Raw genomic sequence first — 24,675 nt, 5'->3', positions numbered from 1 at the left:
CAATTTACCTGATGTTTATATTTTATAAAGAAAGTTAATCTGTAGATTTTTATATTTTAAAATTCAGCTTATTGCAAAAGTCATGTATATTTGCAGCAATAAGAAGCTTTATAAGTAAAGGTACATCTCATTCATTTTTTTAATTAAAAAAAATTTTTATTGACTTATAGTTGACATACAATGTCACATTAGTTTTGGATGTACAACTTAGTAACTCAACAACTCTCTATATTATGCTATTTCCACAAGTGTAGCTATCATATGTCACCATACAACACTATTAGAGAGAATTAAAACTGTCATTATTTGCAGATGACATGATACTATATATAGAAAACCCTAAAGACTCCACCAGAAAAAAAAAAAAAACCCAGAACAAAAACTACTAGAATTAAATGAATTCAGTAAAGTTGCAGGGCACAAAACTAATATAAAGAAATCCATTGTGTTTCTATACACTAGTAACAAAGTAACAGAAAGAGAAATTAAGAAAACAACCCCATTTACAATTGCATCAAAAGAATAAAATACCTAGGGATAAACTTACTCAAGGAGCTGAAAGACCTGTACTCTAATGAAAAAAACCAAAGACAATACAAACACATGGAAAGATATACCATGTTCACGGATTGGAAGAAACTGTATTGTTAAAATGTCCATTCTACCCAAAGCAACCTAGAGATTCAATGCAACCCTTATCAAAATACCAACGGTATTTTTCACAGAACTAGAACAACTAATCCTAAAATTTGTATGGAACCACAAATGACCCCAAATAGCCAAAAAATCTTGAGAAAGACCAAAGCTGGAAATAATAAAATCCCATATTTCAAGATACACTACAAAGCTATAGTAATCAAAACAGTATGGTACTGGCACAAAAATAGACACATAGATCAATGGAACAGAACAGAGAGCCCAGGAATAAACCCACACTTATATTTTATTCTTAAAATATTTCTTTAATCTGTTTAAATCAATTCATTTCCCATAAAACACTGCTTAGAGGAATTTAGCTTGAGAATGTTAGGATGTTTGCATAATTCATATCTAATTTCTAATCTAAAAATATTTTTCCAGCTTAAGATATAATTGACATACAACACAGTATAAGTTTAAGGTGTACAACATGATGGTTTGATACACATATATATTGTGAAATGATTACCACAATAAGGTTAGTTACCAAATCTATCACCTCATATAGTCATCATTATTTTTGTGTGTGGTGAGAACATTTAAGATCTACTCTCCTAGCAACTTTTTCTTTTTTTTTTTTTAAAGATTTTATTTATTTATTTGAGAGAAAGAATGGGACAGAGAGAGAGCATGAGAGGGGGGAGGGTCAGAAAGAGAAGCAGACTCCCTGCCGAGCAGGAAGTCCGATGCGGGACTCAATCCCGGGACTCCAGGATCATGACCTGAGCCAAAGGCAGTCGCTTAACCAACTGAGCCACCCAGGCGCCCTCTCCTATCAACTTTCAAGTATACAATATTGTTAACCATAGTTCACCATGCTGTACATGAAATCTCCAGAACTTATTTATCTGATAACTAGAACCTGGTACCCTCTGACCACCAACACCTATTTTCCCCAATCCCCTTCTAAGATTATTAATGTGGTCATCTTAAAAGCCTGAAAGATGATTACCTGAAGATTATTTAATAAGACAAATGAGGCGATTTAAGCCTACGCTTCCAACTTTTACTAAGGCATCATGATGTTTCACACAGGTTTTCTAGTAAAGTAGCCTATAAAAGCTAAAGCACTGGAGTTATAAATGAGAATGCTTGAGTTTCAACTTAAAATGTACAGCAAGCTAACTGGCCAATCTTAGCCAAATAAATAAAAAGTGATTTCCAATGTTATCTCATTTTAAAATGAGAGTGAAGATTATTTACTTTCTGAATTTGTTTAGATTAATGAACTACTGAGTGTAGTTCTGATAGGAAAAGAGAAAAGTAGTATATTCCAAAATAACAAAAATGTTTCTACTCAAAATGACATATGACTTTTCATTAATCTTAACATTTCTGAAAAATACTTTTTTTTTTTTGAGAAAGAGAAACAGAGACAAAAAGTTCAGTGTTTGAGCAGCAGTTCTCAAAGTGTGGTCCACAGACCCTTCAAGGTCCCTGAGATGCTATCAAAGAATCCTTGAAGTCAAAACTAATTTTGTAATATCCATCTCTTCCGCTATGTTGACATTTGCACTGATAATGCAAAGGCAATGGTGAGTGTCTCACCAAGAACCGAGGCAGTAGTAGAAAAATGAGCTAGTTTTCCACTATACAACTCTAGTACAAAATTCATTAAGTTTCATGTAAAAATGTCCTTGATGAAACAGTAAAAATTATTTCTTAAATCCTAGCCAATGCATAGATATTGTTTTAATATTCAGTGTGATGAAATGGGAAGTATGCATCAAGCACTGCTGCTACATACCAAAGAGCGACAGCTGTGTTCAGGGAAAGCAGATGTGCAACTGAAGTGCAAGCTATAGTAGCTGACTCGTGAAAACACCTTTTTAATTGAAAGTGGCTGACAAAACTATGGTTTTTATCAGTGCCAATAAATATTATCTATTGTTGTCCTTGAAGTAAATATCCGTGAAATATCCAACTCTGAATATTTAAACTTTCAAGCAAAAATTAGCATTATGGAAAACTTGTATTTGCTATCATGAACCTGACAGCTTCCTGGTATTTAGACTTTTCTGATGTGAGAACTGGTCATAATATCAACAAATGTGAATTCTGATGTCATGTAATAAAAATGTGTCAACTTTTGGAAGACCCGCATAACTAAGTAAACAAATATTTTCCAAATGCATGATGTTACAAAATCATGCATGGAAGGCACTAGAAGTCAACTGTAAGATAACAGAACAAGAAAAGTCCCTTCTTATGGTTTTACATTCCATATGTAGCTAATCTTTTAAGAAACTGCTACAATTAAACATAGTTACCATATGATCCCGCAATTCCACTTATAGGTATATTCTCAAGACAAAGGAAAATACATATCTACACAGGACATCCTTGTGAATGTTTACAGCAGCACTATTATTAATAGCCAAAAAAATGGAAACTCACCAAAGGTCCATCGACTGAATAATGGGTTAAAAAATGTGGCACACATCTATACAGTGAAATATTATTTGGCAATAAAAAGAAATAAAGCATCTAATAAAAATAAAACATAAAGGATTGATATTGACATTAGGTGAAATAAAAGGAGCTGGTAATAAATAACCACATATAATATGATTCTATGTATATGAAATGTCCAAAATTGATAAATCCAGAGAGAAAGTAAGTAGATTACTGGTTGCCTGGGCTGGGGGGGATGGGAGAATTGGGGGATCATGGCTAAAGGGATGCAGGGTTTCATTTTGGGGGTGATGAAAAAGTTCTAAAATTGTGGTGATGGCTGCACAACTCTGAATATATTAAGAACCACGGAGCTGCACACTTAAATGGGTTAATTGTATGGTATGTGTATTAGATCTAAAAAAAAAACCAAAAAAAAAAACTGTTAGAAAATATAGTCAGGGCATCTGGGTGGCTCAGTCACTAAGCGTCTGCCTTCGGCTCAGGTCATGATCCCGGGGTCCTGGGATCGAGCCCCGCATCAGGCTCCCTGCTCTGCAGGAAGCCTGTTTCTCCCTCTCCCACTCCCCCTACTTGTGTTCTCTCTCTCGCTGTGTCTGTCTCTGTCAAATAAATAAATAAAATCTATATTAAAAAAATATAGTCAATAAAGTAGATAAAAAGGGAGACTACCATATCTCAATTTTTATTATAACAAATTATTTATATATATTATTAATATATACATTATTATAACAGGCTAATACCAAGGAACAATACCCATAGTTATCTTAAAGGTTATTAAAATACTCTCCTTTCTGACTTCATATCTGTATTAGGCTGGATTTTTCTTCCTACATTTTAATCAAAATAACATATTAGAATACAGAAACAGATATCTGTCTTCCATTAAAGCAAACATTAAGGAGATTTATAAAAAAATCAAGACAATGACAGTAATCATTTTTGTTTTGGACAATATAATTTTCATAAAAATTGTTATTTTTAAGTAAGGGACAAATTGCTACAACAGCATAACACTAACCTCCAAATTCAAATTGGATACACAATAAACAATTTCTCACACTTTTCTCTGTATCATGTCTTCTCCCAACAGATACATTTAGGCTTTTTTTGTGTTATTTGACTGGAGAAGATGCCTAGATTTGTTTGAATTTGGTAGTTCACTGTTGGCTTTTTGAGTCAGTAAGACTAAGTCACTGGTCATTATCATCAAGTGAAAAGCAGGCAGAAATCATACTCCTATGCAGTATGTTAGGCAGAAAATTGTTCTCCTGAAGATGCCTACATCCTACGTTACATGGCAAAAGAGACTTTGCAGAAGTGATTGAGGTTACAGTCCTGAAATACAGAGGTTATGTTAGATTATCTGGGTGGGCCCAATCTAATCACAAGAGTCCTTTAAAAGCTAAGAATTGTTCTTTGCTGTGATTAGAGAGAAATGCAATGGTAAAAAGTCACAGAGATGCCATCTGTGAAGGACTCGACCAGCCATTGCACTGAAGGTGGAAGGAGAAGACCATGAACCAAGGGATGCAGGAGGCTTCTACAAAAGGCAGCAATGGAAAGCTGGTATAGTGCTCATGTCAGTTTTCATCCAAGACTGTGTGAAGGAGATTTATCAGAAAATTAATAAGAAATTTCAGCTTCAAGGCTTCTTGGCTTGCATAGGACATTTTACAAGATCCTGAGCCTTGGTTATTTTATATACGTAATTTCTATTCTTTTTAAAAAGGACCAATTTCAGATCCCAGAAAACGTAGATCCACTCCTGGAGAATGCTAAAAACAATATTAGAGGAATTTCCCCCACAGGGATACACCCAACTTCCACAGGTTCACAAATATCTTCTGAGACGATGGGAGGGGGAATATCAGAATTTATATGAATATGGTTCCACGAGGAGAGAGAAGCCTCAGAAAAAAATGAGAAAAATGAAAAGTCAACGTCAGAAAATATTTTAAGAGTACTAAAATTAATGACTGCAAAAAAAAAAAACCTCTATTAAATCACTGGGAGGAAATCACCTAAGCACAAAAGACATTTATGGAATGATTATATCCAGAATTAGAGTTATCTATACAACAAAGGGGGGTTTAGGCTCATCTCTTCCCAAATGGTTCAAATTTCAGAACAGATAAAAGATACTTTTGGGTCACTTCTAGTCACATTACAGAGAAATTGAGATTTGTCATTAGCTACCAATAAATAAGTAAATTAGAAACTCACTTGCTGTAAGGGTTACTTTTTCTTAACTATCTGGTTGTGTCAACTCATCTCAAGTCAACAAACAAGTATTTATTTCTTGGACAGCAGCATGGATTACCACTGGAGGTCAGTCTTGGGCTTTCCCTCAGGTCATCAAAAATACCAGTAAAAGACTAGAAAGGGAGGTGAAAGCCAAATCTTAATCTTTCATTTTGTAGGTGAAGATACTAGAGCTCTGAGAGACTAAGGAAATGCCTGGCATATAAGGGATTAACTACAGTTGTAAATGATACTATTAATATAAGTTAATACAATTTTTGAATGTGAAAAGCATTTATTCTGTTTATAATATGTATCCTATATCCTAAATGAAGAATAGAAAACTGTCTTGTATAGAACAATTCAAAACGATTTATGTAGATACTACCCCTCAACCTAACATCAGACAAATCCAAATTAAATGAAATTCTAAAAAATACCTGACCAGTACTCCTCAAAACTGTTAAGATCAACAAAAGCAAGGAAAATATGAGAAAGTATCAAAGTCTAGAGGAACCTATGAAGACGTAACAATAAATGTAACATGGTATCATTAATGAGATCTTGGAACAGAAAAGAACAGTCATAGAATTTTCTTAGAAAAACTGAGGACACCTGAATAAAGCATAGACTTTAGTTAATAATTATACCAATATTAGTTCATGAGTTGTGACAAAGGTCCCATACATAATAATGCAGGATGTTAAAAACGGAAAACTGGATGCAGTGTATTTGAGAACTCTCTATACTATTTTTGCAACTTCTCTGTAAACCTAAAGCTATTCTAAAATGAGAAATGTATTTTAAAAGATCTACACATTCTAAAAATCAGCAAACCTTTCAAGTAAATTTATTAGTATCTGAATCTTCCTCTTCTTTGATCTGCCAGGAAGTTAAGAGTCAAATCTGAGGTTCAGGCCTTGTGGCCTGAAATTGTGTTGAGTTTTTGTTCCTTTGGCCTTAATTTTTAGCAATCTTTATATTTTACCATTATTTGTATGCATCTCTGTAGATTCCAATCTATATTTACTAGATAAAAATGTTTAAGTAAAATAAGCAGCTTTCTGCCTTCCATCTCCGAGCCCCATACCATTCCTTAACAGATATCTTTCTTCTTTCTGGAGTAAAAAATAATCAAACGGGCATCTCCTCACTTCCCTACTACTAAACTCTTGAATCTATTTACATCTACTTACATCTGTGACTATGCTCTCTTTCTCCTCTTTTGTTCTATGAGAAGAGGTATACTTCTTCCTAACATCAACCCTTCTGCATTTGTAGGAAATTATTTTCTCATTATTTTAGGAATGGTACACTACTGATTTCTCCTTCTCATCCCAATATATGTCAGCCTCCCTTGTAACTGAATCCTTCCCACTGACATTTATACATCCTTGTCTTTTCCATATTTAGAAATAAAAGCAATCAACAACTAAGTAATAACCATTTTTTGAGTCTTTAAAAGAAAAATAGTCCACTCCAACATTTTTATTTGGAGGCATAAATGAAATACAGAGCTAGTCAAGAATTCAAGAAGGTACAAAATGCAGGGGAATCCCAATCTGTGGCCTCTGAATTTAGGACTAACTGATGCCTATAAGTAAACATGTAGCTGAAGACTCATTGCTCTTTGTCCTCTAATTGAAAACAGCTGAAGAAAGGATAATCTAGAGCACTATCTTTCCAATAACATATGCACTGAGATGAACCATTTATCATATTTTTACTCTGAAAGGAGAGTAATGAATTAGTTATGACATATTTTCCCAGGGCTTTCCTCCTTTTATACACCTTTTTAAGCAAATGCAGAGATTGCCCATTACTGGTTTTCTTCTTCTTCTTCCCTACATCAGTGCTTCAATTCAGGCTCTCATCACCTGGATTACTGCTAGAGTGTCCAGTGATCTCCTTACTGAATCCATCTGTCACTATTCCAAATGTGAACTTGATTATGTCATGCTCTTGTTTTAGATCCTTCAATGGCTTACCATTGCAATACAATAAAAGGTTAATTTTATATAAGAACAGTTAAGGTCTTCCATAAACTAGATTTTGCTTAATTCTCCCTGTAAACACCCACATACAGAGCAGTTAGGTCACTGAACTACCTCTCACAGCTCCTCTAACCAATACATTCTCAGAGGAGGGGGTGGGGCAAGTGGCTGGGCTTGGACACTTATTTAGCTATATAACCTTGGGCAAATGATGTGACTCTCTTGAGACTCAGTTTCCATAGTTGTACAGTCTGAGACAACGCCCCCAGTTCAGAGGGTTATTGTTAGGACTAAAGGAGTTAAGCTATATAAAACACTTAGACCATCTGGCACATAGCGAGTACCTGATAAATGGTGCTGGTGTTACGGATTCTGGGCAGCCACCTCAGTAATAGACATTCTGACATTAATGGAAATCACTGTTGCCAGTGAGTGGACTTTGTGTCTTCCAAAGCTATGTTCCAAAGCTGAGTGGCCACATATTTTTTTTAAGCCAGGGTTATTAGGGTATAATTTATAAATAATAAAATTTACTCCTTAAAAAGATACTGTGGGTTGGGCTTTAACTAATGCATTCAGGTGTGTAATCACTACCACAATCACAATACAGAATATTTCCATCTCCCCAGTGTTCTTTTGTGTCTTCCAAATGTGCAATACTAAATGGGCCAAGTTTTAGAAAGGAAGGTGGGAAGGCATCTATAGCACATTTGTTGAAGTCCAGGAATCTTAAAAAGTATAGAAGGAAGATTATTGGGTTTAGGCTTTGGTGTTTATTTTATATACCTCTATACCCTGCGAGAAGATTTTTAGTCATTTGCTACAGAAAACCTTTGATGAAGAGCCAAAGTTTTAGAAATAAGCAATTTAAAAATGTATGAAATCTTAGATGAGAATTATATACATTCCCATGGCTCTGATGTTAATATTTTTTAAAAGTTGGTTCTTTTATGTAATAGTAACTGAAATCCCAGAAGTTTGCTTGTTAGAACAAACTGTCATATTCTAACCCAGCAAACCACGGACCCTCAGTTATTTTGAACAGTTAGCTCATTTATCATATTTTTACTCAGAAAAGATAATAACAGATCAGTTATGAACTATTTTCCTAGAGTGTTTCTCCTTACATACAAATATTTTTGTAGGTCATGAGGAATAAGACAGCACTGGCAATACAAAAAAATATGAAAAATGAGCAGTTATTAAAGAGACAAGATTCAAGGTCAGAGGAAAGACCTATAACTTAGTATGAACAGGAAGAAATATGAACATAAAAGAACAGATGAGAAGGAATAGCAATCTTGAGAGGAGAGGAGCTAATTGAGGATGAAGATATAGCTCAGGGGGTTTTACCTGTTCGATCACCTTGACTGTAACATTATTTTTTGTAAAGTAACTTTATCATACTTCATAGACAGTTGGACATGGTGCTTTATGTAGTTCTTTATTTTTTAGATAGTTGTAGGCAAGCCAAATACAATAAATAATAGCAAAAAGTCTGCAGAAATAGAAACCTTACTTCAGTGGAGATATCCATTACTTTAAGAAATATTGAATAGTACACCAAAACAAATTATGTAATATATGGTGATTAACATAACAATTAAAATTTAAAAAAATAAATAAATAAAAAATTAATTATTCCAAAAAAAAAAGAAATATTGAAGAAACATGGACTAAGTACTGTATATTTTCTGATGGCTAAAGTAAATTTTTTTTTTTTGTAAATGAGATTTTCCTTAAAGAACATAATTTTTAGCTATCAAAGAGAGTGTCAGAACAGGTACCAAGCATGCACAGGATGGGTTACCAAGTAAGTCATTACCAGAGACTGAAAGGAAAGGGGATCTAAGGAAGTGGCTAAAACCAAGTGGTTAAGTGGAGGAGGAAGGAGAGAGGGCAAAGGAAGAAATGCTCAATTAATGTTATAACTGTCTACATTCTTCTTCAGGATATGGAATGTGTGGATCAAAGAACCCCACCTTCAGATTCCCAGTGATGCGGTTCTATTCTTTGCCCCTAAAAATATGGTTTTTGTTTTGCTATAAAAACTGTATTTATTCTAAAACACTGATTTGAAAATGAGCATGTGTTCCTCCTTATATACTTCTGTAAGTAGGCTTAATAAGATGATTACTTGCTAGCCAGGAATAACAGAGTAATTACTGCAGCCAAATGAACATAACCCAGGGCAATCACCACCTTCTCATCCTTCTGTTTAGTCAATTTTTAAAGTAGGTGCATTATTTTCTTTTCTTTTTTTAAGAATAATTGCAGCTCCTGGAAACAATGGGTGAAATATGTAGCCCACGTATATAACTCATATAATATATGCTACATATACAGCTGTTTCAAATCCTAACTGAAATAATCTGATCCTATATTAGAATACAATATATTTATTATAGTAGAATAGAGAAAAATGTAGCTATGGTATTTATGTTTGAACTACCAATATGTGAGGAAAACTGAGAGGTTCAGTCTAAAATGGATCTGATCTTAGAAGCACATCTGTTTAAGTTATTGTACAGTTAACCAACTTCAACTCCTCTCTATTGCTTACTTAAAACATTGCAGTCCAGTAGTCAAAGGCCTCCATAATATGTACCCAACCTTTCTCCATCAAACATACAGTTAATCACCAATATCTTCCAGTTCTTTTGATGTGTATATTGCATACATCTACCTCTTCTATCTCTATGAAACAAAATAGGAATTCCTATGAATTAAGGAATCCATTGATCAACTCATACTGCAAGCATTTATTCAGCATCAAATTGTACTGTATGCTCAGCACTTCCCTTAGGCTTTATCATCTCCAACTTAGAATACTGAAACAGTGTCTGTATCAGTGAGGCTTTTGTTTGTCCTGATGTAATAAAAAGCCATATAGTACTGGCTTAATTTGTGTTTATTTTCCTCACGTAACTTCAAGTCCAGTGCTGGCTGCAGTGGCTCCTGGAGTCACTTGCATCTCAGGATCGTTTTATGTATCCACTTGGCTATCCTTAGTGTGGTTTTTGTCCTCATGTTTGTCATTATGTTTTGCCTCATGGTCACAAGTAGCTGGTCACTTCCACTGTCATGATTCCAAGAAGGTGGAAAAGCAAGAAAGTGAAGACTTTCTCAGAAAGCTGTTGAACCCTTCCCTTTATGTCTCATTGGCTAGAGCTGTGCCAAAGGATGTCAGATGATGTCAAACTTTTTCTCTCCAACTTTCAGCTTCCCTTATTTCTGTGAGTTCAACTCCTTTCTCTCTCTCTCTTTTTCTTTTTAAAAACACAGACAGGTTTTCTTCATGTGATAGTGGTGAAGCAGAAGAGAGGAGGATGGTCAAAGTAAGCTCCAGTATGATAACATCTGGACTTAATGATCCACGGGAAAGAGAGTTTATTCTTCTCAGTGTATTCACAGAAAACACTGCCCTGGTCTGAATAGTGTGTCCATATCTGGGCCAATAACTGACAGGGGGACGGAGTACAATGATTAACTAAGGCCTGTGTCTCATGTCTACCCTGCAATGGGAATCCTTATCAAAACAACCTGCCTTGTTTAGCTAAAGGAAAGAAAGTTCTACTGTCAGATGAAGAGGGTTAGAAATACTGGGCAAGATAATACTTGTCCCCATAACAGCACTGAACAACTGGTAAGCCAACATTATTTCTGCCGTATTATATGGTATGTAACTTTAGGCTTTAGTTGACAGTATGTACAAAGTATTGAAGAGAGCCAAAACTGCTTTCTGAGGAGTATTCTAGATCTGGCCACCAGGTTATCCTAAAGTCTCTGCGGCCAATGCTGTCGGTTGTATCCCAATATATTCATTATCCCCTTCTTTCATAGTAAAATTATTTTAAGCATGGCACATGGTCATGTATTAGAAGTATTACATTTCTCAGCCTCCCTTGCAGCTAGGTGTGACCACATCACTTGACTTTGGGCTGATGGAAAGTGAACATATCTGATGTAGGCAACTTACTGTTTGTGTGTATATATAACTGTATATGACTGTGTATCTTGATCTAGCTCCAATTATTTATCATTGCCTATACTCCTCATGAAATATGTGAGCACTAGAACATGAAAGCAGAAATTTTATCTCTTTTGTTTAATGCTGTCACTCTAACATCCATTATAGTGTTTGATACCTACAAAAGGTTCAATGTTTACTGAGTAAATGAATAAGTCATTCTTCTCTGCCTATTCCATTCCAACTTCCCCATGAAGCTAGATCTCTGACCGCCTGGCCTAAAAGTCTTCTCCTCCCATTGTGAATCACTCCTATAACACTCATTTTCCATAGAGCATGTTTAATACTTTTCATTTACTGCTTTGAGTTCTTAGTTATCAATTCATTTATCTATGTTTTATGTCTCAACCAGATTATAAAATCCTACAGGTCGGGGACCACAGTGTACTTATTTTTCATACCTCTTTCAGTCTGTAGCCAGTATATCTGGTGTATGGAAAGCCCTCAATGAATACTGCTGAATACGACCAGGAAAGACAGTTTAAGAGAGCCTTAGGAAAACTTAATGCATCCACTGGATTTCTGGTCAAGAAATCTGTATGAGATAAACATAAGCATGGCTAGAAAATTAAAATTTTTATGGTTTTCTTGATGTTTAGCATGTAGCCTGAAGCAACTATGATGCACTTCTAAGCATAAGCTCGTTTATCAGGAGACAATTAGGCTATTTTTAATATGTACAAGGCCTAAGTAAAATTGCAACAGGTGTGATAGTTCAATGTACCTAAGAAGTCCTTCTCTTGGAGAGGATAGGCAATAAAATACTTAATAACTTTTCCAGGTCTAGATTGTAAGAAATTCAAGGTATTTCCTCACAGGCCCTCTTTTCCATTTAAGGCTCTGCTTGAATCCATATTTTATTGGTGCCTGTATTTATTGCTTGGTTACAAGTAGTCGATCCAGGTGCCTCTGAAGGGAAACAAATACTCAGCATAGCAACACCGATGGAAAGTCACCACATGCACATCATCCAAAATCCCCATCTCCTTTTTTAATACAGAAATATGTAACCTCTGACACGGGCTTTCTCATTCACACCTACAGCAAGACAGACAGAACACCAACATCCTCTCCCATACTGGTCTCAGTTCCCACTTTCAAACCCCACCTCTGCTCATCTGTGTTCTCACGGTATACTTTGCCTCTATTTCCCTCATCTTGCCTAATGTTCTACTCCAAAAAAACCCCCCTGTTACTACACCACCACTCAAAGTCCCTTCCCTCTTCTTTACTGTTAAGTTCCTAGTTCTAATTATTCCTAGCAATCCTTAAGCTGGTCAAGTATGCCTTGCAAGAATTTTTCATCATTGACTAAAAAATAAGAATTTCCATTCCTAAATGAAGAATAACTCCAGAGATTATTTCCAGGCTAAAACAGTAATACTGCCACCAAGAAAACAACTTCCATCACTAGTCCATAGGGCACATACTCAATCACAGTACATAGAAAAAAAGTCCAATATATTATATTGTCTTATAGCAAACTGTAAAAACACCCAAGCAAACTATGTTAGACATATATATTAGTTATTGATAAAAATACCACTGTATTATAAAAATAAACTAACCATTTCAAGTTAAGAGACTAGTTTTAGTAACTTATCTATACTGCTTATGGTTTCACAGATTTCGGATAGACTACTCAACTTTTATCTCAGCTTAAAGCAGTCTAATACGTTAAAATTTCAAGCAAATTTTCTTCATGCTGTATTTTTTGTATGACAGCAACTGAAATAAAATGATATAAAGGTAGGATTTCTTGTTGGCTTTGTTTTTGAATAATTCTTTATAATGTCCCGTATACTAACAGCTTTAGGAAAACTTATGATTTTTTTTGGTTTCCTTTTATCATATGAAAATGGCCTGCATTATTCATCCATAAACAGACTTGCACAAATTAAAAAATTCTTTAGTTCTCTGTTTATTCACATTCTCTTTCAAAAATTTCCTGACATTTACTGGTACATGTTACTAAACCATCTCTCTTGTTAATTCTTAACTGCATGAATGTCATGATTATATTACTAATAACCACTTTTATATAATTGGGCCTTTATGAGACCAAGATTATCTTGCAAGAAGGCAAAGAATCCTCTAAAGGGTAAACCAACTGTGTAAATCACCACAGCCCTACCCAGAAATCAAGAATGAATAGTGGAGCTCTATTTTCAGAAAACAGTTTGAATTGTACATTTGGATTTGACTATGAAGTTATCTAGGAGGTTGACTCTGACTTCATGTAATGGCAGAAAACTAGGATGTAAGAAATCCAAATAACATTCCTGTTGTTCTAGTGTTAAAGAACCAATTGTTGTCATAGAGATGAATTATAGAATGGAGTATGAAAGGACATGTAATTTGTAAATATGAAATGCACTTTGGGTTTTTGAATATTAAGTGTTTCTTTCTCTTATATTCTTTCTTGGCCTATCATATGTATGGAGAAACAATAATTTAAAATAAGAGAAATATTCTGGGAGCCAGCAATCATGAAAGTCATAGCACTCGAAGGGGACAAATAAAAATCAAAGAATACAAATATAGGCCGATTGATCCAGTGGCCTGACCCTATCTAGAGTACATTTTTCAGAGTGAAAACATTGGAAAAGTTTTGATCAACATGAGAAGCAATTTGCCTAAACTATCAGCTGGTCATTTTATTGCCTGAAGTGCTTCTCCTTAACTATGTACTTAAAAGTTTGTGTATTAGCTGTCCATACAATCAAAATTAATATAAAATCTTGGTTTTAGCAATAATCCTTCGGTTGTTCCACTGTTTTTCAGTTCTATTTCCAAAACTTTGTCCATCTTTCTTCCCCTTTGTTTATAGTGTAAATGTTTCCTCTACTAACAAAAGTCATCCACCACATTCTTGAATAACTTTTTAAAATTTATCTTTCAAATAAAACTTTGTCAAAGATTGTCTGGAAATATCATCACCATCCAAAACAAGCAGAAGAAAAGCAATAGTAAGAATTAGAGCGAAAATCTGTAAAAGCCTCTAGTTAGGCTAACTAGAAAAAGGGAGAAAGGAATCAAATGACCAATATCAGACCTGAAAGAGGGGACATCACTACAGATCCTATGGAATTTAAAGATAATAGACGAATATTATGAACAAGTCCATGCCCACACATTTGATAACCATTTCAAGAAAATGGACCAATTTCTTGAAAAACAATCAGATAAAACTCATACAAGAAGAGAGGATCTGAATAGGCCTATATCTATTAAAGAAACTGAAGCAATAATTAATAACCTTCCAAAAAAAGAAAGCATCAGGCTTAGATGGGTTCACTGATGATTTCTAGCATCATATAAGGAAGAAATTATACCAATTCTCTACAGTCTCTTTCAGAGGCCAGAAACAGAAAAAATATTTTCTAACTCAACCTATGGGGCCAGTATTGCCCTAATACCAAAACCAGAAAAAGACATTATAAGAAAAGGAAACTACAGACTAATATCTCTTTTGAACAAAAACACAAAAATCTTCAACAAAATACTAGCAAATATAATCCAACAATGTATAAAAAGAATTATATACTACACTAAGTGGGATTTATACTACACTAAGTGTAGAATTATATACTACACTAAGCAAGGCTTGTTTAACATTTAAAACTCAATGTAATCCATCACATCAACAAACTTAAAATGAAAAATCACATGATCATATGAATGGATGCATGAAAAGCATCTGACAAAATCCAAACTCATTCATGATAAAAGCTCTCAGTAAACTAGGAATAGACAGAAATGTCCTCAACTTGATAAACATTATCTACAAAAAACCTGCAGTGAGAAACTGAAACTTTCTCACTAAGATCAGATAGAAGGCAAGGATATCCTTTCTCATCACTATTTTTCAACATACTGGAAGTCCTTGCTAGTACAACAAGGCAAGAAAAGGAAATAAAATTATTACAGATTGGGACAGAAGAACTGTCTCTGTTTACAGATGGCAGGCCTGTCCATGTAGAAAATCTGAAAGAATCAACATGAAAACTCTTCAAATGAATAGGTGATTATAGCAAGGTTGCAGGATATAAGGTTAATATGCAAAAGTCAATTACATTACATTTCTATATACTAACAATGAACAAGTGGAATTTTAAATTAAAAGCACAATAGCATTTATATTAGCATATAAAAAATGAAATATTTAGGTATAAATCTAACAAAATATATATAAGATCTATATAAGGAAAACTTAAAACTCTGATGAATGAAATTGAAGAACTAAATAAGTGGAGAGATATTCCATGTTCATGGATAAGAAGATTTGGTATTGTCAAGATGTCATTTCTCAACTTAATCTATAGATTCAGTGTATCCCATCAAAATTCCAGGAAGTTATTTAATGGCTATTGGCAAACTGATTCTTAAGTGTTCAGAGTCAAAAGAGCCAGAATAGCTTATACAATAATTAAAGAGAAGAACAAAAATGGAGGACTAACACTGCTATACCTTAAGACTTACTATAAAGCTACAGTAAACTGAGGGTTCTAGAGGGGAGGGGGGTGGGGGGATGGGTTAGTCTGGTGACAGGTGTTAAAGAGGGCACGTATTGCATGGAGCACTGGGTGTTATATGCAAACAATGAATCATGGAACACTGCATCAAAAACTAATGATGTAATGTATGGTGATTAACATAACATAATAAAAAAATTTTAAAAAAAGCTACAGTAATCAAGATAGTGTGGTATTGGTGAAAGAATGGACAAATAGGTCAATGGAACACAACAGACAGCCCAGAAATAGATCCTCATGAATACAGTCAAATGATCTTTGACAAACGAGAAAAAGGAATAGAATGGAGCAAAGACAGTCTCTTCAACAAATGGTGCTAGAACTAGACATTTACATGCAAAAAAATGAATTTGCATACAGACCTAACCCCCTTCAGAAAAATGAACTCAAAATGGACCACAGACTTAAATGTGAAACACACAGAATAAAACTCTTAGAAGAGAACATAAGAGAAAACCTAGATGATTTTGGGTACGGTGATGCCTTTTTAGATACAACACCAAAGACATGATCCATGAAAAAAATAATTCAAATTAAAAACTTCTGCTCTGTGAAAGACAGTATCAAGGGAATTAGAAAACAAGCCAGAGACTAGGAGAAAATATTTGCAAAAGACACATCTGATAAAGCACTGTTATCCAAAATATACAAAGAAACCCTTAAAACTCAGAAGAAAACAACCCAATTAAAAAATGAGGCAAAGACTTTTTACAGACACCTCACCAAAGAAGCTATGCAGATGGAAATAAACATATACATAGGAAAAGATGCTCCACTTCATTTATCATCAGGGAGATGCATTTTAAAACAATAAGAGATACCATTACACACCTAATAGAATGCCCAAAATCTAGACCACTGAAAACACCAAATGCTGGTGAGGTTGTGGAGCAAAACGAACTCTCTCCTTCAGTGCTGGTGGGAATGCAAAATGGTACAAGCTACTTTGAAAGAGAGTTTGGTGGTTTCTTACAAAACTAAACATATTCCGACCATATGATCCCCAATCACACTCCTTTGTATCTACCCAAAGGAGTTGAAAAGTTCCGTCCACACAAAAGTCTGCAGATGAATGTTAATAGTAGCTTTATTCCTAATTGCCAAAAGTAGGTAGGTAAGAGTTAACAACAAATTTGCTAAGTTGTATAAATTCCTAAAACATATCAGAAATCTATGAATTAGATTTCACTGATATGAGAGATTCATAAACTTGGCACAAATAATATAGTAAAGTAAAATACTGTTTCCAACCCAATTTGCTTCAAGGACTTCATCGAAAATGCCATGGGAAAATATTTTTTTGTTCTATTCATTTTCAGGTCATGTAATTACATCCTTATGGATCGTCTAATGTATATTAGAAAAAAGTTGATATTTTAGAGACTGCATAGCTCTATAACCCTTTTAAAAAAGATACTGAGCAAAGGGTGCCTGGATGGCTCAGTCAGTTAACTTTTGATTTCGGCTCCGGTCATGATCTAGGCTTATGAGATCAAGCCCCACGCTGGGCTCCATGCTGGGAGAGGAGGCTGCTTAAAATTCTCTCTTTCCCTCTCCCTTTGCCCTGCCACCACCCAAAAAAACCCCAAAACAAACAAACAAAAACCACAAGAAAAAGAGATACTGAGCAAACAGAAATCATGGGTGGTAAAAGATGTCAGTTAGAGAATCTTCATTTATTAAAGTTAAAAGCTTTATCATTTTAAAATAATTTTTTAAAAATAAGACTGAGAGACTAATGTAATAGTTATAATCCACAAACTGTGGTAGAATGCAAAGAGCACTGACTTGAAAGACTTATATTAAAATTTCAGTTCCACCATTTTTTAGCTATGTATGAATGATTTCACACAGGTCACTTACCATCTCTGAGCCCCAAGATCCCAATATGTAAAATGATAATGATGCCCATATCAACCTCACAAGGTGGCTGTGATAACACGCTCAAAGATACAATGAGTTAACTTACATGAAAGTGCCGGGCACACTAACTAGCATAAAGTAGCTCTCAGAAAATACCTCTTCCTTTCCTTCTTAATAAATAGAACTCAGGGTCTTCTGTATAACTCTTGACAAAAATAAAACCAATGTCTTTTTCATAGATGAATGGTTTCTTCACTTGAGCTTTTATAGGAGGTATACTTTAAGTATAGATAGGATTATAGAAGTATGGAAACAAAAAGCAAAGAAAACATATCTTGAGAAGCATCTAATAAGCAGCTTTCTTTGTTTCACGCTGACATGCTTTGTGGTTACAATGCAGGCTTCCAATGAACACCGGATCAAAATTAAAATTCTAGGCAGGCGTTCAACTTTTATGATTGCGTCCATTCTTCACTGAGCGTGGGAAACGAATGCTTTAGAAGTTATTTATTGAAGATATTCCCATAGTACTATTACAAAGTTCACTTCCAAAAGAGGTCCTATCCCTGTAATGTATCTGAGTAAGTGAAAGCTATACCAGGTTTCTTGTGTTGTACTTTAAAAATTGCAGAATACTAAAACCATATTTTTAAGAGGCTCTTCTGAGGCTAGGCCACAGCAATTTTGCAAAGGTCCATGACAGGAAAAGAGACTAAACAAATTTCAAAAATAAAGAACACTGATCTAAAATAATTTATGACTATATTTTGAATAAAATTAAATATAGAATAATTAGCGGAAAGCATTTATTTATTTATTTAAGATTTTATTTATTTATTTGAGAGAGAGTGTGAGAGAGAGAGCGCACATGAGAGGGGGAAGGGTCAGAGGGAGAAGCAGACTCCCCGCTGAGCAGGGAGCCCGATGTGGGACTCGATCCAGGGACTCCAGGATCATGACCTGAGCCGAAGGCAGTCGCTTAACCAACTGAGCCACCCAGGTGCCCAGCAGAAAGCAATTAATTATACTTTTCCTATTATGAATGTAAAGTTGGAGAAATGCAGTAAGACTAATCAAAATCAGGTAACAGTTACCTCTGTGGCCTTGCTTGATGGTTCCAGTCCAATCATATTTGCTACTATTAACTGATGTAAGAGTTGAACTTGAGCCACACTTAGGAAGAAGTCCAGGTTTGTGGTTATATTCACTTCCAAGGAATGGCCACACACTAAAATCTCCTGAAGGAAAAAAAAAAGTTGAATACAGATAGAGATGCATGACAGCCATTAGATGATAATTTATCATTCTTACTTATTTGACCTTTACCATGTTGATGAATTCTCCTGGTACTCAAGTTCATATGTTAATAAGAAGAGCAGAAATGGAGAGCACAGCCACTCAACATAGTTTAATGGATTAATTTAATAGACATTTATGAGGTCCTGCTGTGCTCTGGGCCATGCGCTAGTTGCAGGGAAACAAACTAACAACACAAACACTAATTTTTTTACCATTTCATATACATTTGGCTTTTTCATACCCCAAACTACTAACATCATTTCCATATGTAAGTGATGATGTAATTCTTTAGCATAATCCTGTTCATTCATTCAAACCAACAAATATTTACTGAGCATCTCCTAAATAACATGCACTATACTCAGCTGCTAGGGATAGCACAAAGAATGGCAAACTGCTCTTGAGGAGATTACAATCTAGTTGGGCAGACAGATGTAAACAGGCAATTGTAGGCAAGAAATTACAATCACAAGTGGTATGGTTTGAGTATTCTCCAAAGTATACACTCCAAATGATTTATAACAAAATAGTGCTGAAGCCAAAGATAGCTAGACTAATTAATTTCACTTCTTCAAGCTGCTAAAATCTTGGCTGCATTAGGTAGATGTCCACTACTTAACTGATGCTGTTCTGCATAACTTGAGTCACTTCAACATTCATCATTGGAAACCCATTCAGGGAAGGAAAGAAAAAAACAGACCCGAAGTTTCACTTAATAAGCAGAAGTTCTGTCTCCTGTCATGAAGAGAATGTGGACAATGTTCGAATGTTTGGAAATATCCAAAGAACCTTCTCCTTACTGTGTCATCTAAGGGAATGGATTTAAGGAGACTTACAATGGGTCCAAATGCAAACTACACAGCGGAGAATAGATTTTAGTACAGCCATAAAGAATAGTATGTTGGAAATGAATATTCCTTTTGCTTTTTGGGTTAAATATCCTTTCCCCCAACAAGTTCCCTGTATTTACTTATTATAGTTAGAATTCTTATTCCTCACGCACATGTGTGCTCTCTTCCTCTCTGACATAAATAAATCTTTAAAAAAATTATAAAAAGAGGATAGAAGCAGTTAATAGGATTGTTATGAGGATTAAATGAGTAACTACATGAAAAGCAGTAACAGTACTAGAAAGTATTAATTTTTAGTTATAACATTAATAAGCAATTTGACATCCTGTGAGCTAAAACTAAGAAAATCCCTAACTTACAAAGAGAAGCTACTCCATATACTCTATATAGACTCCATTATATAGACTAAAATGAAACCTAAATTAAACTCTCACCTCAGTGTGCATATTTTCTGGAGAAATTATTTTGGTGAAAATGATAGCAGGTGCTCCAGTTATTCGGACAGAAAAATCCGTTAAAATGGGAGTCAAAATTGCTCTTCTTTCTTGATGTCGCCGTATGCTAAAAGATAAAGTAAAAAATTATTAACCATTTCATTTCTTTCAAGGATTTTTTTTCATTAAATTTGTACCAGTGTTCACTACAAACAAGTATGACAAAACTACATTATTATTTTGAGTGCCTATTTGTACAATTTATAGTCATAGTTTTACAACTTCAAATTCTTAACTTCAGATTAATAAAAGATAGCATAAAATTACTGAGAAATCCAGACACAGTTAATTTCATATTACTCACATCCTCTCAACAAATTACTTGGCTTTTAATTCCTTTTGTTCTTACAAATAGTTTAATCTTTTGTTACCAATAATGTGACCTTCCTATTGTGGGATAATTTTTAATTTCTTATTTTTATTATTTCTGACCTAGTTGACAACTGCAGTCTTTCCAATCTCATTAGGTTCACTAGTATATCCTCTTAATCTATGAACGACCTCCTTTTTTTAAGCTCTAAGAATTGTCTCAATTCGTGGATTATTATTACACATACAGTTCACGAAATAGCTTTTGTGACTTTGATACTGAACGCTTCTTCACAACAATCATGTATGTGAAGTAAAATCCACTACTAGGCCCGTATTACTTACAAGGAAATGAGGATCAGGGGCTAGGTTAAGGCCACCTAAAGGGAACAAAGGTTGCACTGTTGGGTCTGATAGCAGAATAGCATTTGGCCTCTATTTTAATTCTTCCTTATACATTCTCGCCTTTGATCAGTTATTTAGCACAATATTTCTACTTTACATTCAAAATTGCTAAATGCTAATAATTTCAAAGGAAGTACTGCATACCTGGTAGAAGATAAAACTGGAAAACATTGTTGAGAAACTAAAGCTTGTGCTAGTACAGTTCTTCAAGTCTACTATCCATATTCTAAGTTTTCATTTTATGAAATAATATAGTTCTATGTTTTACTAGCAAGCTGTACCTAAAAATTCCGTGGAGCCATTAACTTAATATTCCTTATAAACATGTCTCTATTATTCACTTATAAAGTGATAAAGTTGAGACGAGAAAACTGGCCTAAATTATCTCATGAAAAAGCCCCGATGAAACTCAAGTCTTTCTACATCGTTTTCTTCCAGAGTAGTCTAGAAAGTACAAAGTACTAGTATCTTTTGTTCAAATTTGCAATGGGCAAAGCTTTACATGGTGTCTGCCAAAAAAGCAAATTGGATCATCTGGTTCTGTGACACATAAGTATTGGATTTCAAGAAAGTCAATTTTAAAGAATTAAGAGATCTGGTGAATGGAGGGTAACAGGAAGAAGTATTAAAATCTGTGAATACAGAGGAAAGGTTGTGATCCTGAGAGACACCATAATTATAGCTTAATAGCTCAAGTTCCATAAAATGGTCAATGTGAGAAAAATGTAACATCTGATGTGCTCTCATAGGGGAATGGTAAAATATATGATGTATTAAAAATACCTTAAAATGGAAAAGATGGCAGGAAACCAAATAAGAGCAAATATTAATGAAAACACCCAATGGAAAAAAAAGAGTATTTATACATATCATATTTTCCCCAATATGTGATGAATTAAATCAGTAACACAACATATGAAAGACCTATGACCTTAGAAATAAAAAAAAAACTTAAGTCAACAGTCCTATAAAACTGTGATTTTTCTAGTACATAATGTTAACTTTTCTTTTGTGTTATTTCTCTTAAGTCTTTGAGGTAATGATATATATTTTTTAAATCATTAAAAGTTTTTATTGACTGAAATACTTCAAAAGAAATAAATACTGAAAAAAATCACTACAATAATTAAATTCTGCCAGTATTTTACTAGATAAGAGCATAGGATTTAAAATTTAAAAATTTTCCAGAAATCATAAACAGACTCACTAAAATAAAATACATAATATATGGGTAAATAGCATTTAACATATAGCTCAAGAAAAAAAAAATCAATAGAGTATACATTTAAGAAAATTCCAGGAATGTACTAAAGTAAATTTTAAAATGGAAAATTTAAAAGGAAAGTTAAGAGACATGGAGGGGCAGGTCCAACATATTTGTGTTCCAAAAAGAGAGAAGAGAAAGCAAGGAAAAGGGACAGTATCAATGAGTTAATGGCTGAGAACTCGCCAGAACTGATGAAATGTAAGAACCCACAGATTCAAGAAGTATAATGAGTACTGGTTTAGATAAATACAATAAAATCCACAATCAAACATCTCTTGGTCAAAGAGCTGATCACCTACGACGAATGAAAGATAGTAAAACCAGCTAGAGGAAACAGGTGATCTGTAGCATGCTAAGACATATGATGTTAGGAGAGCTGTGGAAGAAATATTTCTCTGGTATACTAGAAAAATGATTTAACGTATTTCTACACTGTCCATAGAAACATGGAAATGGAACAGTGATTTGTACCTGTCAGCTAACATAGAGGATTAAACCCACAGAAATTTATAAAACCCTGTGTGAGGATATAAAAAAAATTGACAATCATAAAGTGCTAAACAAATAAGAGGAAAGTAATTCTATATGTTAACAAAAACTCTTCAGTTAATTTCTGGGAAGAGTAGATTATAAGTAAGGAAAAGTATAGTTCTCTGAAACTGTTGGTATGCAAGAAGGCATAGGTATGTGACACCTATACTCATGAAAATATATGTTTAGGAAGGCTCTGGTCATTTTTCCTGGGCTCTGCAAATTATGCTAAGGTTCTTCTGCCCATCTTCCACACATTTTGGAATGACACTGTGGGAAGTATTAAAGGAGTTTAAGAACACTATTTCAGAAAAAAATACATATTATGAAAGACTATACATACGTAGAAAAAATGGTACTAAGTTTTCCAAAATATTCCACTAAAAAGAATAAAAAGTGCTAGATGGTCTGTGTGTGCATTGAACGGTTTTTATTCAACATGGGACTTTCTTGGTATGGCTTTACAGCTGAGCTTCAGATAGAAGACACCTGACCAGAAGAAAAACTTAAGTCTTGTTCTGGTAACCCTCTTGCAGTGGTTATTCCTCAAAATAAAAAACAGTAATATTCATAGCCATTTATTATAAACAATCTAATTGGAAAACTGTTATAATTTTTTTGATTTTTAAAAAATTTTATTTTATTATATGTTAGATACCATATATTACATTAGTTTTTGATGTAGTGTTCCATGATTGTTTGCGAATAATACCCAGTGCTCCATGCAGTATGTGCCCTCTTTAATACCCATCACTGGGCTAACCACCCCACTCCTCTCCCCTCTAGAACCCTCAGTTTGTTTCTCAGAGTCCATAGTCTCTCATGGTTCATCCCCGCCTCCGATTTCCTCCCCTTCATTTTTCCCTTCCTACCATCTTCTTCTTCTTCTTTTTTTAACATATCGTGTATTATTTGTTTCAGAGGTACAGGTCTGTGATTCGTCAGTCTTACACAATTCACAGCGCTCACCATAGCACATACCCTCCACAATGTCTATCACCCAGCCACCCCATCCCTCCCACCCCTCACCACTCCAGCAACCCTCAGTTTGTTTCCTGAGATTAAGAATTCCTCATATCAGTGAGATCATATGATATACAATGGAATATTATGCAGCCATCAAAAAACACGAAATCTTGCCATTTGCTACGAGGTGGATGGAACTAGAGGGTATTATGCTAAATGAAATAAACTTATAATTTTATTAACTGTACTTATTTGTAGAGATTTCCTCTTATTTTTAGATAGAGGATTCTTATTTATTTTTAAAGTTTATTTATTTAAGCAATGTCTACACCCAACGTGGGGCTCAAACTCACATCCCCAAGATCAAGAGTCACACACTCTTTCCAACTAAGCCAGCCAGCTGCCTAGATAGAAGGTTCTTGAGAGTAATATGAATTCTTTATAATTTAAAAATAAAATATATAATTAAGAGTTTAAATCTATTTTGGTGTTTTGAGTTTCTTCCCAAGAGGAACACTATCCAGTGATCTAATGCAATTAAAATAAAATCCAAACTCCCTTTGACCTATAAAGCCATTCATAATTTATTCCCTTCCCTACCCTAAACTTTACTTATTCTTCTTTTCCTCTCGGCCTGGCATGATCCTTAAGTGTGCAAAACTGATTTCTACTCAAAGGTCCCTGCTCTGCCAGAACACTCTTGACACAAGCACTCCAGGAGTATTTGCATGGGTAACTCATTCTTGTCATTAGGTATTAGACTAGGCCTA

General features: G+C 34.4%; 1 protein-coding gene across 7 annotated transcripts in view; it reads right to left on the bottom strand.

Moving 5' to 3' along the window:
- Positions 1–24,675, bottom strand: part of VPS13B (vacuolar protein sorting 13 homolog B) — a 746,502-nt gene that overhangs the window by 242,041 nt on the left and 479,786 nt on the right. For all 7 annotated transcript variants that reach the window (XM_025870900.2, XM_073893015.1, XM_073893019.1 and 4 more), the window contains 2 exons: positions 20,368–20,494; positions 18,878–19,021 (listed from right to left, as the gene is read on the bottom strand). In XM_025870900.2, coding sequence (XP_025726685.1) covers positions 18,878–19,021; positions 20,368–20,494 — 271 coding nt within the window. The remainder of the gene's footprint in view (positions 1–18,877; positions 19,022–20,367; positions 20,495–24,675) is intronic.

Source organism: Callorhinus ursinus, unplaced genomic scaffold (assembly GCF_003265705.2).
Source record: "Callorhinus ursinus isolate GAN/ISIS: 27379988/994484 unplaced genomic scaffold, GSC_fseal_2.0 scaffold5, whole genome shotgun sequence".
NCBI lineage: Eukaryota > Metazoa > Chordata > Mammalia > Carnivora > Otariidae > Callorhinus > Callorhinus ursinus.
The sequence above is the reverse complement of the archived record's forward strand: the minus strand, read 5'-3'. Positions and strand labels throughout refer to the sequence as shown.